General features: G+C 46.9%; 1 protein-coding gene across 1 annotated transcript; it reads right to left on the reverse strand.

Annotated features, from left to right (window-relative positions):
- Nucleotides 1-4573: 4573 nt before the first annotated feature.
- On the reverse strand, nucleotides 4574-18388 carry LOC119386276 (aminopeptidase N). The gene is made up of 4 exons (XM_049414289.1): nucleotides 18348-18388; nucleotides 18073-18285; nucleotides 13776-15443; nucleotides 4574-4916 (listed from the first exon to the last, which is right to left on the reverse strand). Exons 1-4 carry the CDS (start codon nucleotides 18386-18388, stop codon nucleotides 4574-4576), a joined length of 2265 nt encoding a protein of 754 aa, XP_049270246.1.
- Between the last annotated feature and the right edge of the window lie 1527 nt (nucleotides 18389-19915).

Consider the following 19915-nt stretch of genomic DNA (forward strand, 5'->3'; position numbering starts at 1 on the left):
TGGCGTTGTACACGTACCATTTTTCGCTCAGGATTAATTTGTCATAACGTAGCTTGAAGGGTTCGGAAGATGCCTGGCTCTTACCGAAAGCCATCAGTTTTCAACGTGAGGTACGTGTAGTGACCGAGAAGTCCTCGCTTATACTAATGCTTTTTTTTTTGCTTGAATTGACTGCGCAGATACAGAAGTTTTTCTTTTGTTTTAAAGCTGGTAAACTTTGCGATTACAGGACGGGATTTGTTAGGCTTGAATGAGCCAAGGCGGTGCGCACGTTCTATGGCGTCTGACGGATCTGTGTCGGTAATGCTCTTGATTACTCTTCCTATATGCGCCTCGGTTTCTTGCCACGTCTCACTGCTATCAGGGAGGCCGTGGAAAATTAAGTTTTCACGGCGCGACCGGTCTTCCAGTTCATTTAGACAGGCTTCTAAAAGGTTGTTCTGACCGTTAACTTCTTCAATAGTTTTTGCCATGCTAGAAACTTTCAAGGTGACCTCATCCACATTTAGCAATTTTTCCTGAATATGACCAGTCTTTTCATATATACCAGAGATTTTCGATTCAAGCGACTTTTGTCCAGGTCTTATGGTCTTAACAACAGCAGTGATCTCAGTTTGGAATGTTGACGTTTACAGAGAACGCGTGTGCATGTCTTTTAGGAGCTTGAGGATAAGGCTCGTCTGCTCAGCGCGATCCGCTGGTAAGGATTCAATGTCCAACAGAGATTCAGAGCGGGTGTTAGGGCCAGGGTTTGATTCAACGTGCCCCGAGCACAGCAGAAGAAATGCCATAGAAAAACACTCACAAGCGGTTTCACATAACACTTTAGGGCACGGGAACAAAAGCAAACACGGATTGTCGCTTGTCCTAGCGTAGAGGAAAAAATTAGCACCATGCCAACGGTACTGCTGAATATATATATTAGAGCTGTGCACGGGCCGTATTTCCGAGCCCGGCCCGAGCCCGCTGACTTTGTCGAAGGCCCGCCCGAGCCCGACGGCAAAGGGCTGCGAGCCCGCCCGGCCCGGCCCGACGCACGAAAACAAAATCCCGGGCCCGGCCCGGCCCGGCCCGGCCCGGCTTTTTGAAGGTTCGCTGCGAAAACGAAACATCGTTTTCCGGCAATTTGGCATTTTATGAGGCATATCCAATATGATCAAACGACACACGACGAACAGTCTCTATTACACAGATTACAAATTACAAGTAGACGGCCTCATGCCAGCAACAATGGAGTTCGCTCGCCAAAGACGTCACGCGTATCGGGTATGCCCATCCAAGCGTCAGCTTGCACGAAGGCGATCGACGTCGGGTCGCTCGTAGCTGTCGCGTGCATTTTCACTCATATGGGATTTGGCCTTAAATCTAACGCGAACAGTCGCGTGGCGCCGTCACTAGCTCAGGTGGTGTTACTTCTCTGTTTGTCGGAGTGCAACAGAGCCAGTGCTTTACCTGCTCCCATTTTGTTTAAAGTAGCGAATGGAAAGGAAAAGTGGTAAAGGCGGTCGCGGAAAAGGCGCTGTATGCGTGCTGGAAAACAATTCCCGCTCATTCTCTATATTTCGGGCTTGAGTCGGGCTTTGCGCCGGGCCCGAGCCCGGCCCGATAAAACGCCATGTAGCCCGAGCCCGGCCCGGGCCCGAGGTGAAAATATGTCGGCCCGCCCGAGCCCGGCCCGCGGGCCGGGTCGGGCTCGGGCTTTCGGGCTACCCGGAGCCCGTGCACACCTCTAATATATATATATATATATATATATATATATATATATATATATATATATATATATATATATATATAAGGAATGAAGAAAGAAACTACGACTTTCGTTGGTTTGGCACTGTATATTTTCACTAACGTTTCGTCTGGTGGACCAGACTTTGTCAAAGTAACAAGTACAAAACTTCTCTCACTAAACGGCAATATCCATCGGCTTTAATCGATGACGCAATAGGTCGAGCAGATAAATTAAATAGAGCGGAAATTCTGAGGGGGAACCGTTTGCCCGAAAAACAGAATAGCACCAACCTTGTACTAACACACTCAGCATCAGCACCAAAGGTACACTCTATATTAAAACGCCACTACAATATCCTTGCCCAAAGCGAACATCTCAAGAGTATTTTTCCTGAACCACCTCGCGTTGTGTACCGACGGTCTAAAAATCTCCGAGATTTATTAACGTCATCGAAAGTAAATAAGCCCGAAATAACTGGCTGTGCACCCTGCAACAAAGCGCGTTGCAAGGTGTGCGTACATATGCAAACGACACAGAAAGCCAATAGCACGTTTTCAGACTTCTCCCTTAACATTCGAGGTTCATTTAATTGCGATAGTTCTAACGTTATATACATGCTTGAGTGTACCGTCTGCAAAAAACAGTACATTGGCCAAACGGAAACTTCATTTAGAATACGCTTTAACAACCATAGATCGCATTCCAATAAGCTTCCTAGCCTACCATTATCAAAACACATTCGTTTACCTGGGCATTCTTTTGAAAATATTCGGGCCACTATACTTGAGTCAGGCTTTCGTTCTCATCATGATCGTGAAGCCCGCGAGTCTTACCTAATCTATAAGTTTAACACCGTCTCATCCGGTATCAACGAAAGCATAGGCACACTTACAAGCGTTCCCACTAAGCACTGTTAATCATAACCTGGTCTTCAACGGGATAGGCAGCTCTGTTTCTAATATCGCTCGTGTTTATTCTACGGTTAAGTTGGTAATCACCCACTATTTTTCAGCTTTCGTACCAGACTACGTGCATACGTACTGAGTTGTGTGCATCATGTACGGTGTCTGTGCTGTTTTTTAGTTTTTTTAGTTTCTTCTCGTATTAACCTTGATGTGTTTGAAGCGTACTTCAGGAGAAGTTAAAAGTAAAAATTGACCTTAGTGCTGAGTAGATTTTCTGTTTGCGATTTCAGACTGTTCGCAGTTTAATGCTAGCATGTGATTACGTTCCTGCGAAAAAAATAGGTAAAGCGCAGATCTGATGTCATTCCCCCCCCCCCCGCCTTTTCCTCCATGTGACGTGCAATCCAACAATTCTGTCATATCACTAGTGTGTAATGCCATATCAACTGCGTGTGCAATCTATGCTACCCTGTGTAACCTGACTTCGCTGCCACGAGTCCCAAATGTGCGCGCATGAATCCATGTCGACTGCGCGTGACCGCTATCTTATGTTGTCATTCTTGCTATCGATAAGTTCTTTGAAACTATCTATCTACTTTAAGCGTGTTTATAAGGAAACCCACCGCGATGTACTTGTTACTTTGACAAAGTCTGGTCCACCAGACGAAACGTCAGTGAAAATGTACAGTGCCAAACCAACGAAAGTCGTAGTTTCTGTCTTCATTCCTTATTCTATCGGGGTCCGCGTGATTCTTTTCCCACTACTGTATATATATATATATATATATATATTGGTGGTGTTTTTTAGGTTTACTTGCTTTTTTTTGCTGTTGTTACTCGACCTTTAGCGACCCCCGACACGCGCGGCCTCGCTTCTCTTAGCCGTACGCGCCGAACACCACTGCGGGTCCGAGCACTGCGAGCTCCATGCAAAGCAAGGCAAGCTTCCCAAAGATTTGTGCTGAGAGACGATCGAAGAGGAAAAAAACAACAACAATAAAAACGACAATGCACAGAGGTTAATCAATCATTGTCACAAACTACTCTTCACTTTTTTAGTTTTCATTATGTTTTAATACGCAAAGCTTAGGGGAAGTTAACTTTGTTTTAACAGAAATAAAGAAGTGATAAGGAATATAAGTGTGGGCGGAAAAACTGCGCCGCGGTAGCCATGCGGCAAGAACGTCGCATGCAAGCGCACAGTGCAAATACGTGGGTTCGTGTCTTGTCTGTGACCAGTTGTTTTTGCCTAGGACAATATGCTCAAGTAGGGTACGCACTTGGGCTGGTTGGTTGGCTGCTGTTTTTCATTCGCAATATGCTCAAGTATGCAACAATATACTTAATATGTTTACCTTGAAGCAACCGCGAAAATAGTTGGTGGAAATGTCCGTGTATAGCAATGTTTCTTTTTTGTTTTTACTTTTCCTCTATTGTACTGCTCGTTTGAAATGAGTATATTTTCTGAGTTTTTACTAAATATTTGAAGGTATCCTAAAGCCTTGCAAACTGTACTAAACCAGCATTTTTTTAAAGTGATATTTTCTACTTGTTTCCTTCACTTCAATGTGAATTTTTACTTGCAAAATAAGAAGACTTAATTTGACTACTTGCATGCCTTTGTCAGAATAATAAAAAAAAAAAACATGGTGCACACCCCCTATGGCTTTCAACTTGTTCTCTCGGCATTTTGCACAAATGCACTTCTATATGTTCAGTATGTCGAAATAAGGTTATTGCGATTCTCCCTTATCTCCAATGCAACGTGTAGTGGACGCCACCGCATTTAACAAAGAAGTAGCCTAACGAGTACACTTCTGAAGATAGTCGTACCGTTAGGTTTAGCTATCACCCCAAATTCGAAGGAAGTATATGCACAAGCTGCGTCGAGAAGGAACCAAACCGCGTCTGTGCGGTCAGTCGTATGTCCGGCTCACGGTCTCTCAAGGATGACTCCGTCGTCCGTCTTTTGATAAGGGTTGTGACGACGCATGAAGAAGAGCGCGGGGCACTTCTCGTGTCCAAACTGGCAGCAGTACTGCAGCACATCGTACTTGAAGTCGCTTCGGGCAAGCGGCATCGCCGGCTCTTTGGCGGCTGTGCCGAGATCCGACACGATCCCCTTGCAGATGCGCCGGTTCAGCGCCGACCACGCCGTGCGGTTCACCACGGCGGCGTGTGGCAAGGCCCGCGCGAGCCGCACGAAGTGCGTCCAGGGAAGCGTGTCGCGTTCTTTCTCCAGGTAGTCCAGCGACGCGAAGAACATCTGAAAAGTCCTGAAACGAGTGCGATAGTCAGCCAGTGCAGATGCACATCGTCGGTCTTCTAGCGCCATATATTCAGAACGGACAACTTTAGGCGAAAGCCTTAAAGGGACACTAAAGGCAAATATTAAGTCGACGTTGATTGTTGAAATAGCGGTCCAGAAACCTCGTAGCGCTGCTTTTGTGCCAAGGAAGTGCTTATTTTGAAATAAAATCACGTTTTTAGTGGTCCGCATCGCGTTAGCGCGCTTCAAATCTCCCGCCTGAAAATACGACTCTCCTACGTCACTGCTGCCATGCCCAACGTTGCCCGCTTTTACTGCGCGGCCGCCGACACTAGTAGCAGCCGAGCGGAAGTAGCGGGACCCACAGTAGCAACAACGGCGCTGCGGCAAAGACTTGCTCGGATGGGCACATTCAAAGCCGTCACCAAGTTGCGGTTGGTCTCGTAATCCTCAGTACGAAAGTGCAGCGAGCACACGCGCAGAGGTTGTGACTGTTTAGCACACTGGCGCAATGGCATGACACTAAGCCACTTCGACCGTAAGGGTTCATTCCGCGGCACCTAGTGAAAAGACACACCGGTTTCCTTGCTGCAGCACTGGCGTTGTGCACCATTCGGGCATCCGGCAATATCACACGCATGCGGCATTTTGTCGAACTTTCTGTCAGAGCGACCTTCACGAGCACGCAAAAGACGCACGGCAGTACGCGATCCCGAAACTACCACTGAGACGGGCGAGGCACAGCTCGGCGAAAACGGAACCTTTGAACCACGCGCGCCGTTCCCCATGGCAACGCCACGGAGGTTTTGTTTTCCATGAATCAAGCGGAAACGAACAAACAGCATTTTATTACGTCTTTTGATGCTTGGAATGTTCTTTTTTTACTGCTGCTAGTTTGATTACTAGTGATTTATTGTAGGCCGACTTCCCTACGTCATCGGGATCACTTCGAAAATGTCCCACTCGTGGCGCTCGTCATGTGATACATTTAGCTTAATTTCTCGGTAAGTAGGGCACTTCTGTTGATAATATTGCCGTTTTAGAAGTTGTCATACATTGGGCTTTCACTCTAACATAAATTGTTATTTGCCTTTAGTGTCCCTTTAAATGCCTCGTTCCGCGGCTCCTTGAACGAAACATGAAAGCCGAATGAAGTGGTACAAAAATCAACGTGACCTCCGTCACTAATGGCGCCATCATGGTGCCACAGGTCTTCGAATTTTGTGACGTCATCACATGGACCATATGATGACAATGTGATGTCATCAGTTGACACCGTCGCTTGGTCGAAGGCGGGCCGATCCCGCACGTAGTGCAACACCAAATGAGGTGCAGAAACTTTCAGGGAGTGAGGGGGGGGGGGAGGCACTGCAATCGACTGAGAAAGTTAACGTAATTTAATGCGCGTCTCTCACGCTGCGGCTCGTTATATCTTGCAAGAAGTCTGGTAACCGATTGCATAACTTAATGCGTTACGAAGTGTACAGCAGGCTTACGCCTTCAGGGGCTATGGAGAGTGTATAACCGGCCGAGAACTCTCTTTTTTTATTTACTGCCAGTGATTCCGCACGACGTAACAACAAGCGCCAGTACTTCGAACCCTGAGGATTTATGTAGCATTGAGGTTGTGTGTAAGGTGTATATATAACGGGCTATGTGCGGTCTTCGGGGCAACCGACCGATATATGCTGTGTGCCAAAGGAGGGAGGTTCTATTGGATGGCGGCAGACGTGATACGAGATTAGGATACGAGCACGGTATGCTGTCAGACGAGAACATGTCATGAGGTTTAATGAACCCCCATGTATGAAATTGTCGCTGATAATGAATTCCCAGAGCTGCGTCTCGCTGGAGCGATGGGTATACACATGCAAAGCGTTCCAGAATTTCGCGACATGGAAAAAAGCTACCGCAGACGTGGTATTCCTCCTTTTACTAACTCTTACTTTATTTATGTAGGCAATCAGATCACGCTGAAAGTTGCTGTCTCAGAAACGTGATGAGTTGAGGACATACTTTGTTTTACGGCAAAACTGTTATAATGGGAGTTCCAAGACGCTTCTTTTGCGGCGGAGGCCAACGGCAGCATTCAGCGAAGTAAAGTATCAATGAACAGCAATAGGCTGTTTTAGAAATAGGGTACCCAAAGTTTCGCGTTAGCGTATGACGCATGCGCAGTGGAGACAAACGCTAACGCGAAACTTTGGGCACTCCATTCTAAAACCGCCTATTGCTGTTCTTGGCGTTTGTCGCCACTGCGCATGCGTCATACGCTAACCTCTTGGGTACGCAAGTTATACAGGGTGTTTCAAGAAATGTGTCCAACCTTCTCAAAAAATCAGGCAAATGCGATATCTGAATGCTGCCTTCAGAATTGGTTTTTCTGTAGTGGCAGAGATTTTAAGATGGTTGAAGAAATTATTTGGGACTGTAATTAAAAAAGTTAAATTAATTAACATTTTAATTAGTGGAGTTAGGAGGTTGTGTCAAATGGGTGAATTAAAGTTCTTCATGCCAGAAACCCAACCCAACTTTAAGATTTCGAAAAAGTGGCACCTAGTAATAATTACGAAGTAATGAAATTCAACCAAATTCAATGGCAAAACCTAAACAGAAACATGGAAGAACGCAACTGCCATATTCTTCTGAGACGTCCAAAATGAGTGAATGACTTTTTCTGTAGCGCTAGGCATCTTAAGATGGTTAGAGACATGACTTGAGACAGTAATTAAGAAAGTTAAATGAATTAACTTTTTAATTAGTGAAGTTAGGTGACTGTGTCAAATTAGAGAATTGAAGTTCTTCGTGCCAGAAACCCATCCCAACACTGAGATTTCGGAAAAGCGGCCTCTAGTAATAATTACAAAGTAATGAAATTCAAGCGAATTCGATAGCTTTCGCTGTTGAAAGCCGTTGCATTTCGTTGAATTTCATTACGCCACAACAATTACTACACTCTAAGAAAAAGAAGAGTATGCGTGACTCTTTTCGGAGAGTTCTGACATGCCACGTATAGGACTCTCTTTAAATAGTCACGGTGACTCTCTTGGTGGGTCAGGGTCGGCTCGCTCTAGGAGAGTCCCCTGACCCTCTAGGAAGAGTGGAAAGACTCTCATCCGGAGGATCACGTTACCACTTATAGGGAGTCAGACACTCTTGCCGGTAACGCTCCTACGGGGGTCAAGGGACCCACACCGAAGCATCAAGCGACTCCACAAGTATTTTAAGCTACTCATTTAACCCTTGCTCTATTTTGCGCGACTACTGTTGAAAATAGTGGAGTATTCATTTTAAGCAAGTCCAATAATACTTGCCGTTCTGCCCAGCGACTGTAAAAAAATAATAGTTCAGATTTAGCATTATTTTAATAAAACTCGTAGAAACAATACATATTTTCCAGCAAAGTTATATAGAAAGCGCGATAGGATGGTCTGTGATTTCCAATTAAGAAGTTTGGGTATTCCTCATTTACATGCTTCTATGAGTATAGCCAACTAAAATGTGTGACTGTGATATGCACAGTGTCATATGGTGCTAAATGAACAGCAGAAATCGCCATCATGTTTCCATATTTATTCCTTGTTATTAAGAATAAATCAAAAAGTGGTGACGGCTCCAGGCATCAGACTTGTGGCTTGCTAGGTTGTCGCTCCTGTCCAGCGTGAGCACCATGAAAAACGGTATCTGAAAAGCAGAACGTGATATTGTGATGAGGAAATGAAATTGCAGTAAAGGTTTGCAAAACCTACACAATAAGTGGTTCACACAGACATAATAAAGGCTAACAACAAAACAACAAAGCACATCCTCCGGCAGCCAGGGGCATGCCGTGAGCGGTTATTGACCGCATGTTCTACAAACGTAACCCATCCTTAAATACTCAGATAAACAGATGCGAGTACTAGGGCCCGAACGACACCCAGCGCGTGCGTACGCCGTCTACGTCGAGATCAGACATGTCATATGCTAGAATTAGCGCACATAACTCCCACAATCACGTACACTCACTCGATTCTGTTATAGCGCCCAACGTCATTGCAGTGTATGCAAACCACGGAAACAGCAAACAGAAACGAGGGAAAAGAGTGCACGCCCGCGGCCGCAACAACGCGCGCCGTCGAATGTCTAGAGCTTTTTCACTTTACCGGCGAGGCGTGTCCAACTTGAATGACTACCGCGTACGTTCTGGAAGCCACCGTACTATATCTGCACCTCAAACTACCGTCTTTAAGCCAACAAAAACCAATTTATATAGTGCGTCTGAGCGTTATGTACACAGGCTTTTTTTTTTTTTTTCACGTTCCCACGCGCGGAAGCACGCTGCACACTCAAGGTCGATGGAACTGTTATTATGAAGTAGACTAAAGTGCATCTCAAAACGACATCTTGCACCTTCAGTAGTGCAGACACAACGTGCGATCAGCAAGAAATGACCCTCGATAATTGTTTGCATCGCTCACTTTATGGGAGCTTGTACAGCAACGCGCATAACGGTGGTAACTCGTTAACTGACAGCTTTAGTTGGGCATCCGCAACAGCCCCGCGGACGCAGGCTGCTGTTGGAAAGGACTGGCGGATAACTTCAGCAAGGCTGCTGCGGACGCCCAGCTTAAGCTGTATAATTAGTACCTACGAAAGCAGTACACTCACCGTTAACTGGCGCCCGTTGTCGGTGTCCGCAGCTCCATGAATTTTCCGCCCTCCAAGCGTCACTTCGTGCACGGAGCCGGCGTCAACACCACCGAAGACGCGCAACCAACACAACCACGCAACGCATTCCAATAGACCAGGAGACTGAGGCATGACTGAGACGAGAGGAAAGCGGCGCGCCACCCCGGCGCCAGCCCCGTGTGCGTCGCCGAGCAAGGCGCCACAACGGCGCCAAAGGGCAAGCGCGCGATATGTATGGCGTATACGGCGGCTCTTCCGATACCGAAGCCAATCGAAACGCGCTTCAGGAGGGTCCAGTGACTCCTTCCCAAATGCGAACTCTTTTTCTCTGCCCGTACCTTCCAAAAGGGGTCAGGTGGACACCCGAAGAGAGTCACGGTTCCATGACCCTCTTTTGACTCTCTTTTTTCTTAGAGTGTAGAGGACGCTTTTTCGAAATCTCAAAGCTCGGATGGGTTCCTCACATGAAGAACTTCAATTCTCCCATTTGACACAATCACCTAACTCCACTAATTAAAAAGTTAATTAATGTAACTTTCTTAATTACTGTTCTAAATGATGTCCTTAACTACCTTAAGATTCATGCCGCTACAGAAAAAGCAATTCTGAAAACCCTGAGCAAATATCGCATTTTCCTGATTTTTTGAGAAGGTTGGACACATTTCTTGAAACACCCTGTATTTCAAAAATAGCGGTGTAACCAAGCAACTCAAACCTTATGAACCCTACTTTAAAACTCTCTAATAACGCAGCCTGTCGCAGTGCCTCGAGTCGGCAAGGAGCGCCGAGAAAACCGCACTGCGTGCAGGAACATGCGTCGAATAAAGCGGACATTACAGAAGCACTAGGCTCGGATACATTGAAAAAGGTTCGATATTGTGAAATAACCGCACCATGTGAGGTGAGACGCTATCATTGTCTCGAACAAAACATACACCTGTTGGTTTTTCAAAATCCATTACCCTTTAGTGGGACTTTCAGGGATGTGAGAACTCCCGTATACACAGCTTCGTACTCTTCGATGTGTTTATCCTGGGCTTCTAAAAATGCTAACACCAGCCCCTTCTCCACTATGCCTAGTCTATATCATTTTAAATCACTCAGTCTATATCACTCGGCACATTGATATGCTCTCAGTTCGAACAGCCAGGCCCGTAGCGAGGCAGCCCCCCCCCCCCCCCCCCGAAATTTTTATGATCCATGGTGTTTTACCAAAAATAAATAATGAAAATAGGCGTTTTTCTCAAATAGTCAAGGCTTTCAGCAAGTGCCCCCCCCCCCCTGAGAAATATTCCTGGCCAAGACAGTTATTTCTTGATCTTGTTTTTCTTGAATTGAGACGGTATAAACGATGGCTCTGACGACGGCCTAAATACAACAGAGAGCGCACTCATGCACTCGTGCCAACTGACATTGTCCCCCACCCTGAATATTTTTTTTTTCGCTCAACCAAATGAGTGCATGTTTCTTACATAGAAGAAAAGTCAAAACAAAAATCGAAGCTGTATTGCATAATAACTCCGTACAAACACATTTAAGATGATTTAGATACTTATCTCTAAGTCCCTCTGCACGTTCAAGAAGGCCGTGTTCAGTGGCACACTCCACGGTCGCGTACAAACTATGAATCCCAGCTGCCACAGCTGCCTACCCAATGTATCAACAAATTTAAAGTACCAGATGACAGTTTACGTGTAATGTAAAAAAATGCAATTTTAAATACGGCGTCATTGAATGTTTTTCTTTTTTGATATAACTATGACATTTTGAGTGTTTTTATGTTATGGTTTTTTTTATTGCGTACGACTCTGTATGCACCGCCTGTTGCTGCCTTTGTGCCAAGGGGTGGCGGGGCTAGTCAAGCTGCATATATGCAGCTTTTCCCCTGCTATCCTCTCCATAAATAGTTCATTCCCATGAAACACAAAAGAAGCTATTTCACGTCAAAAAAAAAAAAAAAGAAAACGTCTTGAACGGATAGCTGAAATGATGAACAGATGTCTTGGTCGATACATTCGGTAGCCGTAGACGGCTATCCGACCGTCGGATAGCCGTGCTAATGTGACGCTAAAAGTTGTCTGAAGAAACGTCTTGACAAGATCAAGCTAAGATGTTTTTTAGGCGTTTTCGTAATTTTGCTGTAATGGCTTTTGAAATAAAAAACAAGCTATTATAACTGTCTTTTCAGCATGCATGTATGGTCGGCAGCCTTACGGCTATCATATGAATTTAGATAATACAGGGTCTGAAAGAGCTCCCTGTTTTTTTTTTCCCATTTCCTATGTCAGTCGTCGTGCAGGTGACCAATCAAGCAACATCACTAACATACCTGTTCATCCAGCCATGCCCTCACTGTGGCATTTATAAATTTTCGACGTGCCATGTGTCAGTGCCATGTGCTGGGAAAACTACTTCAGCCACCACATATATCCAATTTTCATATAGAGCACATCAGTTTACTATTGAACAAATAATAAATCTGAACACGCAGAGGATGAACATGTACTTCACAAATGACGTTTAGTGTATGGCGCACAAATAATTATGCTTATGGAAGCAATAAATTATCCCATGATCTCGTAAAAGCGCCTTTATTAATGAATAAAGCGCAACCGAATGTGGCACAAAATACGAGAGAAGGTGACCGCACAAGGTGAAGTTGATTGCCGCTGCAGCAACATAAATTCAAGTTCAGCATCAATGCACTCCAGGCCCCGTCAAAGACACGGTATTGTCTTCCACACTAGCTGGCGCGGTCTCAGGCCCAATGTCTTGTACAAACAGCAGTGAACAAAAGCTGCATACAAGAAAAAGCGAGTAAGCAAGGTATAATTTACAACTTATAACAGAGCATCAAATCATTCTAAAGACAGATTTCCAAATTACAGATGTGATAAAATGCCGTCATGTATTTACAAACGACAATAAATCATAACTGCACTCTCAAAGCGACGCACCTATGGTAGAAGCGTTGTAGTTTGTCAGCGACAGGCCGACATGGTTGTAAGCAAGCAAGTGCTCGCTCGCACGCACACACCGACACACGAGCTGTAACCCGCAGAAGAACAAGATAACCCAAAATAGGGCGAGCCAGTGTGGCTAATTACGAGTCGCACCGGCGCGTCCTCCATATATAGTTGCGCGTTCGACCAAGATTCAACCACCAGCAAAGAACTGTCATATTTAACGTCTTAATTACAAGACGGCTAAAAAGTTCCAGCAGTAATGACGAAAAGTCAGGCGCACCTAATTTCACTTACCGAAAGAAGTACGTTGGCCAAATAGCTGCTTCCTAGATGCAACGAAGGTGGCGAGCAGATCCGGCCATTGTTGTAACGAATCGTCGACGAAAACACAAGGTAGAGCTTGTTTCTTGAAACACTGATGGAAAATATGCGGCAAACGGCATGAGCACTGTTACTTGATACCAGATAACAGCCAGTGAACCGTACAGAAAAGCTGGCAACGCTACACAAAACGCAAAACGATGACCGCCGAGCTGCTGCCAGCGCAAAACGACGCAGTCGCCGGTGGGCGATCACGAAGGACACGTTTCAACACATGTTTCAACACTAGTGCCGCCGAAGCTGATTGCACGGTGCGCTGCGTGCGTGCCTGCGTTTTGCTCCTGTTGTCAGTCGCTGCTGTGCGAGCATGCTGTTAGAGGCACCGTTATCTGTTGATAGTAATACATCTACAGGTATATATCACGTCGCAGTGTGAAACCAATTATTTTGGGGGTTTCGTTGCCTGCGTTTTGTTTGAGTAAAAGCGACGGTCACCGCTCTTTTGACATGCCGTTTTGGGATATTGGCCCTTCTCGACAAAACATTCCAAGAATCATTGAGGTAGTCGTTGTGCACGCGTACTTTCAGACAAAATGTCTAAAAAATGTCTCGAAGTAGACGTTATGAACTTGTTTGGCAAAATAGACTCTGGCTATGCCGTAGCTGTTGAAAATGCTAATAAACAGTACGCAAGCACATTTGCGGCGCAAATGTTTTATTTAAAAAGTGTCTATTTTAGGTCTTCTCGTAGACTAAGACGTCTATAGCAGTTTCGAGACGTTTTTTAGAGGTTTTGTGTTTCGTGGGTTCTGTTGTGTGCAAATGTACTCTTGTGGTAAAATAAGCCAAATCTCAAATCTTTACGCGGTGTTCATATTGGAGAGCGGGCTAATAAGGCCTATACTTGCCTATAGCCAGCCAAAGCCAGATGAAAGAGGTTATCGATAATCTGTGCTCTATTCGCCACAGGTATGACTGAGCTGTCGTTCTGCAGCTGACGAATGAGGTGACTCCAGTTGGAGTCCTCGTAGTCGACACGGTAGAGGCCCTCGTTGCCCACATTCAGCAGCACCCAGTCGTCGAAGTGAGCATTAGGAGCCTTCAACGTTACCTCAGGAGAAACCATCCACACGACGGCCGTCACGTCTATCTTCTGTGGTTCGCTAGCGTAGGAAAGCGTAATAGGTATTGGCCATATTGTTGCTGGTGGTGACTGTTGCTGATCCTGCGTGCCTGCGCGACTCCTCGAATCGTGACAGCTCAAACAGAAGAACGGCTCCTGCACGACGTGAACTGTCTCGGCGTCTTCTCGGACGACTTTCAGGAGCGGGTAACCCGAGTGCTGTCTCCACACTAGCGTGTAATTAGCTATATCTTCCGTTGAACTTGAAGCCTTCAGGCTGTCCCAGAAGTCTTGCTCTACAACATCGTCACGCCCTGTCTTCTTGAGGAAATTGGTGGTGGCCGCTTTGAAGCTGTCCTGGCCGACAGCGAAACGAAACATGGCCAGGAGAGAGACAGCAGTGATCGGAAGCTCGTAGTCGTACAACACTTTCTCATGCGTCGGACCGAGGTCGACGCTGGACAGCGCGACGAATCGATACAGGTGAAGTATGTCATCCAGGAGCCACTGAGGTTTGGCAAGCTTAAGAACTTTGATGGCGTAAAGGACGGCAAGGCCCCTGTCCAGCCACGTTCCTACGGTGACCATGTTCCCGAACCATGTGCTCAGTAGTTCTATGGTCAAGCGCAGGTATGGCCGGCCAAGGTTCGTGTGCAGTCCTCCGGCGGCATTCGCCTTGAACGTGCCGGCTCTAACGACGACGAGTTTCCAGGTAGAGTGGCACGGGCGAGGAAACCTATGGAGAGCCAAAACGTCCAGTCCCTTGTTTGGAAAAGATATTCCGGTGGCCTCCGCCGCCATTTCGACGACGTTAGTGCAGAATTCGAGCAGGTGCTGAAGCCGTGGCATGTTTGCCGCGTGAGCGTGAAGCGTAGTGAAGCCGTCGGTCGCCTTGGGCAGTGTGGTGACGGCTACGGCGACCTGGTGGACTGAGAACGGAGGTGTCTTCTGAAAGACAGAATAAGTCTGGCCGTCGTGTCCTTGGGCGTCCTTCAAGAGATCCCAGCTCGAGAGCACCGCGACACTGGCGTTCGGCTTAAGCACGGACAAGCTGAATCTTGACTTCAGCATGACACTCTGCACGGTCGGGAAGAAAGCGGCATCGTGCAGCTGGTCGACGTACGAGGTCACCGTCGTGTACGAGTCACCAACTTCACGGTACATTCCAGGCGGCCACTTCCGGTGATCTCCGTGGTGAAGCCCTCCGGAAAAGCTTGCGGACACGAGGTAATCTGCCGAAGGCTTGAGATTCCACTTCAGCTTGAAGGTCGTGAAAGGCGCTTGCGAACTGACCAGAACGGCTGTCTCCGATTCCGTGGCATAGCCCACACGCGGTCGCACGCTTACTTCGCTGAGCGTTAGATTCCTTGAAAGAAGTGTGACGAGATGACTAGCGTGGTGGCAGGTTACGTGCAGGGTCAGGTTGCCGGAGAAGGTGGAAAGACAGGTCAGTCTCGAGGACGGATGTCATAGTACTGAGCGACAAAGTCGAGCTGCGAGGCGCGGCTGTGCGCATTGGGTGTCTGTGCTTTCATGCGGGCAAGTATGTGGAGAAGCACGAAGACCACGAATGCTGCGGAGGTGGCGACGCCCATGAGGCCGAATGCACAGGGCAGAATCAAGTCGGCGCCAACGCAGAAGCATCGCCGAGAGCTTGGGTCACTGGAGTCATGTTCCATGCAGGAGCACGACGAGTGGCATCGTTGCTCCGAGATGGTTTCGCCAGTCACGTCGTTTTCGAGTGGCTCAAGCATCGCACCAGATGTCACCTGCTGGTTGTCGTTGCGTGCTGATAAGTACAGTAGAGTAGAGTATAACCTTGAATCCGTGGCACACAAAAAGTCAGATGAACAGGTTGAAACGCTTCTTCTTCGTCTTCAGCTGCCAGAAGAAGGCTGTTGATGTTGATTCTATTCGCCATGTCACATACCTACAAAGAGGAATGGTCACAGAAATGAAAGGCAAGAGTACAGCTATAAACAACAGAATGATGGAAAATAGAATGTTAACAGAAAGTAAAAAAAGACATGCTTGACAAATTAGACATGCCCTGTTCCCCTGTAGCACCTCTCTGCCTTCTAATAAATTCGATCTGTCTCAATCTATATCGCACGGTATTGGAGATGCGGAGGTGACTTCACAAATCTTTTTGTTAATATATTTATTAAAGCCGTTTCCGATCGGCCAACCACCTGCTGCGAGTAAGATATTAAAATTACGTTTTACTGGCACCTGTTCTTATGAATAAGAGCTTGGTTGTTGTTTTGGTATAGTAATCTAGTACAATACAGTTGTTGCCTCACTTGCTCCTGCCAACGAGGGGTATTGGTCACACTGGAGATGATGATGAGGATTCCTTAATAACGCTAGAGATGATAAATATTTTACATGAACATTTTGTGAATAAGCCTAGTTGTGGTAGTCGTTGTTCATAAAATTATACTAAAATTGGGTGGTTTGTTACAGAGCCGACTGTTAGAAAAACTGATCACTAAAGCGCCGCTGTCTTTGTGCCACAAGAAGTAAAATAAGTAAGAAAGCAAAACAATACCGAACACAGGGGCACGCGCAGGTGCCAGAAGAAGGCGGGAATAGCGAGGGCTGCTCGCCGAGTAGAGGACGTCACGCCGAGGTGATGTGTGGTCGCATAGCGATGACCCTCCCCTCGCGGGGCTAGGATAGTCGTCTACCGGATAATAAAATAAAGTCTTTTCACTCACTCACTCCCTGAACATATTGTCAAGCAATTACTTCGAAAGGTAAATCATAGCCACAGGGGACATAAAGTCGTGAGCAGAGCGTTGTCGATATTGCATTGCAGCGGGGTACCAGCCATTGTTTGTTGGTGGGCAAGAAAAAAAGTCGTGCTTGCGCATCGTTTTGTGAGACGTCTAGGCACCAAACACGAATGAATTTTTAATAGTGTATGGAACAATAATAGCACCAAGAAAAATGTAAATAAAGAGAAGGAAACAAAATGAGAGCCGCGAATCTACAAATGCTCGTCATGCACATTCTTGCACTATGGGGCGAAGAAGAGAAAGAAATGGCCGCTGTGAGCTACAACAAGAACGACATATCGCATTCCTCAAAGTCGAGTTTACTTGACCACAAGCGGACTACGGTCGGAGGAAAAGCGTGGAGCGCTGTCAAGTGCACTGCTTGCGCCATCGTCGTACCGCTGGCGGTTCTCGCCATCGTTTTATTAGCTTTTCCGGCAAGTCCCAAGGCGGCACACAGCAGGCTTCGGGGCGGCACGCTCTCCTCGGACTTGACCGTTCGTCCGATTCATTACAATTTGCAAATCACGCCGAATTTCTATCGCCAGTATTTTACCGGTGAAGTGAACCTCATGGTGGAGTGCATACGTGACACATCTTTGATCACCATGCACTCAGCTGACTTACTCATCAAGAAGGCCGTCCTGCACGATGACAGCGGAAACGACATCGACGTCGCTTTCTTCACAAATGAGGACACCGGCCGGCTCGAGCTGAGGCTGACTACCGGAAGGATGTTTTCCGAAAGCCGTTATAACATAACCATTGGCTTCAGCGGTATCATGAATAAGGAAGGAGAGAACATCTCGCTTCTGACTGACAGCTATCCGGACTTCGACGACCCATCCAAGATCGTGAAAGCGTGGACATTCGCCAAGCTGAGGAGCGCTCGCCAGCTCTTTCCGTGCTTCGATTCGTACAGTCAAAGGGCAACTTTCGATGTACGAGTGTTTCGGCCAAAGTCCTTTGTTGCCATCTCGTCGGCAGACGAAAACAGTTGCACAGGCGTGGGCGACCGCGTGTTGTGCACCTTCCAGAGAACCGCCAGAATCTCGCCTGACCAACTGGCACTGGTGGTTACCAACCTTAGCAGCGTCAACCAAGGTAGGGTAACCTTGTGGTCTCCGGCACTCTCAGGCCTGGCAGATCTTGCCGATAGAATCGTGACCATCGCTGAAAAGGAGATGAGAGTAGAATTGCCGTGCGAGAAGCTTCGCATAATTGCCGTCACGACTTTGGGCAAACCTGTGTCAACAAAATGGTGCGTAGTGATCGTCGAGGCCAGAGAACGGGTCTGCTCACTGACTGCCGGGTTTATGAAAAAGAAACCCAACTGCGTCGTGTCGCTTGTAGATCACGTCGTCTTCATGTGGTTCGATGCTGTCGTCGTCTTTCCGGACGACAACGATCGCTGGCTCAGTGTCACATTCTCCGTCTACTACTCCTTCAAAGTCCTTGGAGTTCTCTTTCCGACTTGGGGCATCGATGAGCTTGTCGCTCTTCGTGTGCTCACCTCTAAGAGTTCCTACAGGGAGCCGAAACCAATCAAGCACGTTCTGCAAGCGCGGCCGGAGCACGTGAACGCGATTGTCTGGAAGTCCGTGGGCATCCTGTGCATGTTCGAGAACGTCATCACCTCCGCCATTTTTACCAACGGCATCACACGATTCCTGAAGACCTTCCAGTACAAGACGGCGAGCAGCAGTGACGTATTGAGGACTATCGATCCCAGCTGTGAACTGTTCCGAAATCTGTCGACGTGGCTTTCAGATCCAGCCTACCCACTTGTTACAGCACGTCGCACCAATGCGACGTATCTTTCAGTGCAGCAGGAGACATTCCGGGACCTATCCCGTTTTTCTTATCCTTCTCGCAACAGGTTGCCCATGACGGTGACTGTTCAGAGGGGCGGTAGGCAGGAGCCTAGTTTTGTATCCTGGATGTCTAATATGTCTCAGACGCTCCAGGTTCCTGCTACCTCTCCCAAGGACTGGATCCTCGTCAACAGCGACGGCATCGGCTACTTCCGCGTCTTGTACACCCCACTGGACATGTCGCTCATCACGGAGCAGCTCAACAAGGACTCCCAGCGTGTTCACGCCTATTCAGAGAGCTGTCCTCATCGACGACTTCTTCTACGCGGCGTTGAGTGGGCGCATTACGTCCAACTACTTTGCCGAGGCTATTAAGCACTTGCCTTCGGAAGAAGCCTGGCTACCTCTGATGACTTACCTAGAGCTGGCTGCTAATATCCCTTATCAGTGGTTGGGTGCTTGGAAGGCCGGAGGTGTGCTCGACTGGAGGGTCTTTAACGTCAAGTTTTGCTCTCGGGCATTAGCTGGTAACATGAGAGCTCAGCGAGAATCCGCGAAACTCCTCTTGCGCGAGTCTCTCCTCACGCACTGCTGCGCCTTCCTCAAATCCATGTGTCGACAGACATCGTAAGTCAACGGACACACGGTCACTCGTATAAGGAATGTTTGCGACTTGTCACAATGAACTAACTTTTAAAAATTTACAAATAATAACTTCTGAATTCGTGCGAGCCTAAAGTCGAGGCCACACTGATATAGATTTTGTACGTACAAATAGCTGCGTGTAAGGTTCTACAGAGAACCGCCGTCATATTTATCTATAAAAAAATACTTTCAAATCACTTCTTTCTTTAGTGAAACAATCGTCTATCTTTAGTTCCGACTATGTATAGTGCGCAAGATATTATGCCGTCCACTGCATTTTTATTCCGACAATAGGTGAACCGGCCTGAAAAAGGGACAGGGCTAAAGGAAACCGCCATTTCCATTTATAAAATGAACACCCGCTTCAAGGTAACTGGAGATGCACCAAACCACAAGCATGAGGATAGCAGGGGCTCTGTCATTGAAATCGTGCACTTTATCGCGTTTATTTGTTAAACTGAGGATATTCGGTTATGGCTTGTCGTTCTACTGCGTTTTGTGGAGAATACATAATGATCATCCAGCACAGGTGTGTTAGATGGGTCTACGTAAAATTAATTCGGGTGCTATATTTATTCTTTTTTTAAAGGGCCCCTAAACCACCTGCGATATTTTTTTTCAGACATTTCAAGTGAACACGCGCATCGTGTGCAGGATGCCATCACGATCAACAATGCCACACGTGG

This window comes from Rhipicephalus sanguineus, chromosome 3 (genome assembly GCF_013339695.2).
Source record: "Rhipicephalus sanguineus isolate Rsan-2018 chromosome 3, BIME_Rsan_1.4, whole genome shotgun sequence".
Taxonomy (NCBI): Eukaryota; Metazoa; Arthropoda; class Arachnida; order Ixodida; family Ixodidae; genus Rhipicephalus; species Rhipicephalus sanguineus.

What these genes read in the sequence shown, in the direction of transcription:
- LOC119386276 (XM_049414289.1), bottom strand. Translation starts at nt 18,388, where the DNA reads ATGCACAGGATGCCCACGGACTTCCAGACAATCGCGTTCAC. An exon ending in TTCCAGACAATCGCGTTCAC is followed by an intron (nt 18,286 to 18,347) that starts GTGCTCCGGCCG and finishes AGGAACTCTTAG; the next exon opens with AGGTGAGCACACGAAGAGCG. An exon ending in CTGGCTTTGGCTGGCTATAG is followed by an intron (nt 4,917 to 13,775) that starts GCAAGTATAGGC and finishes CACTCGTTTCAG; the next exon opens with GACTTTTCAGATGTTCTTCG.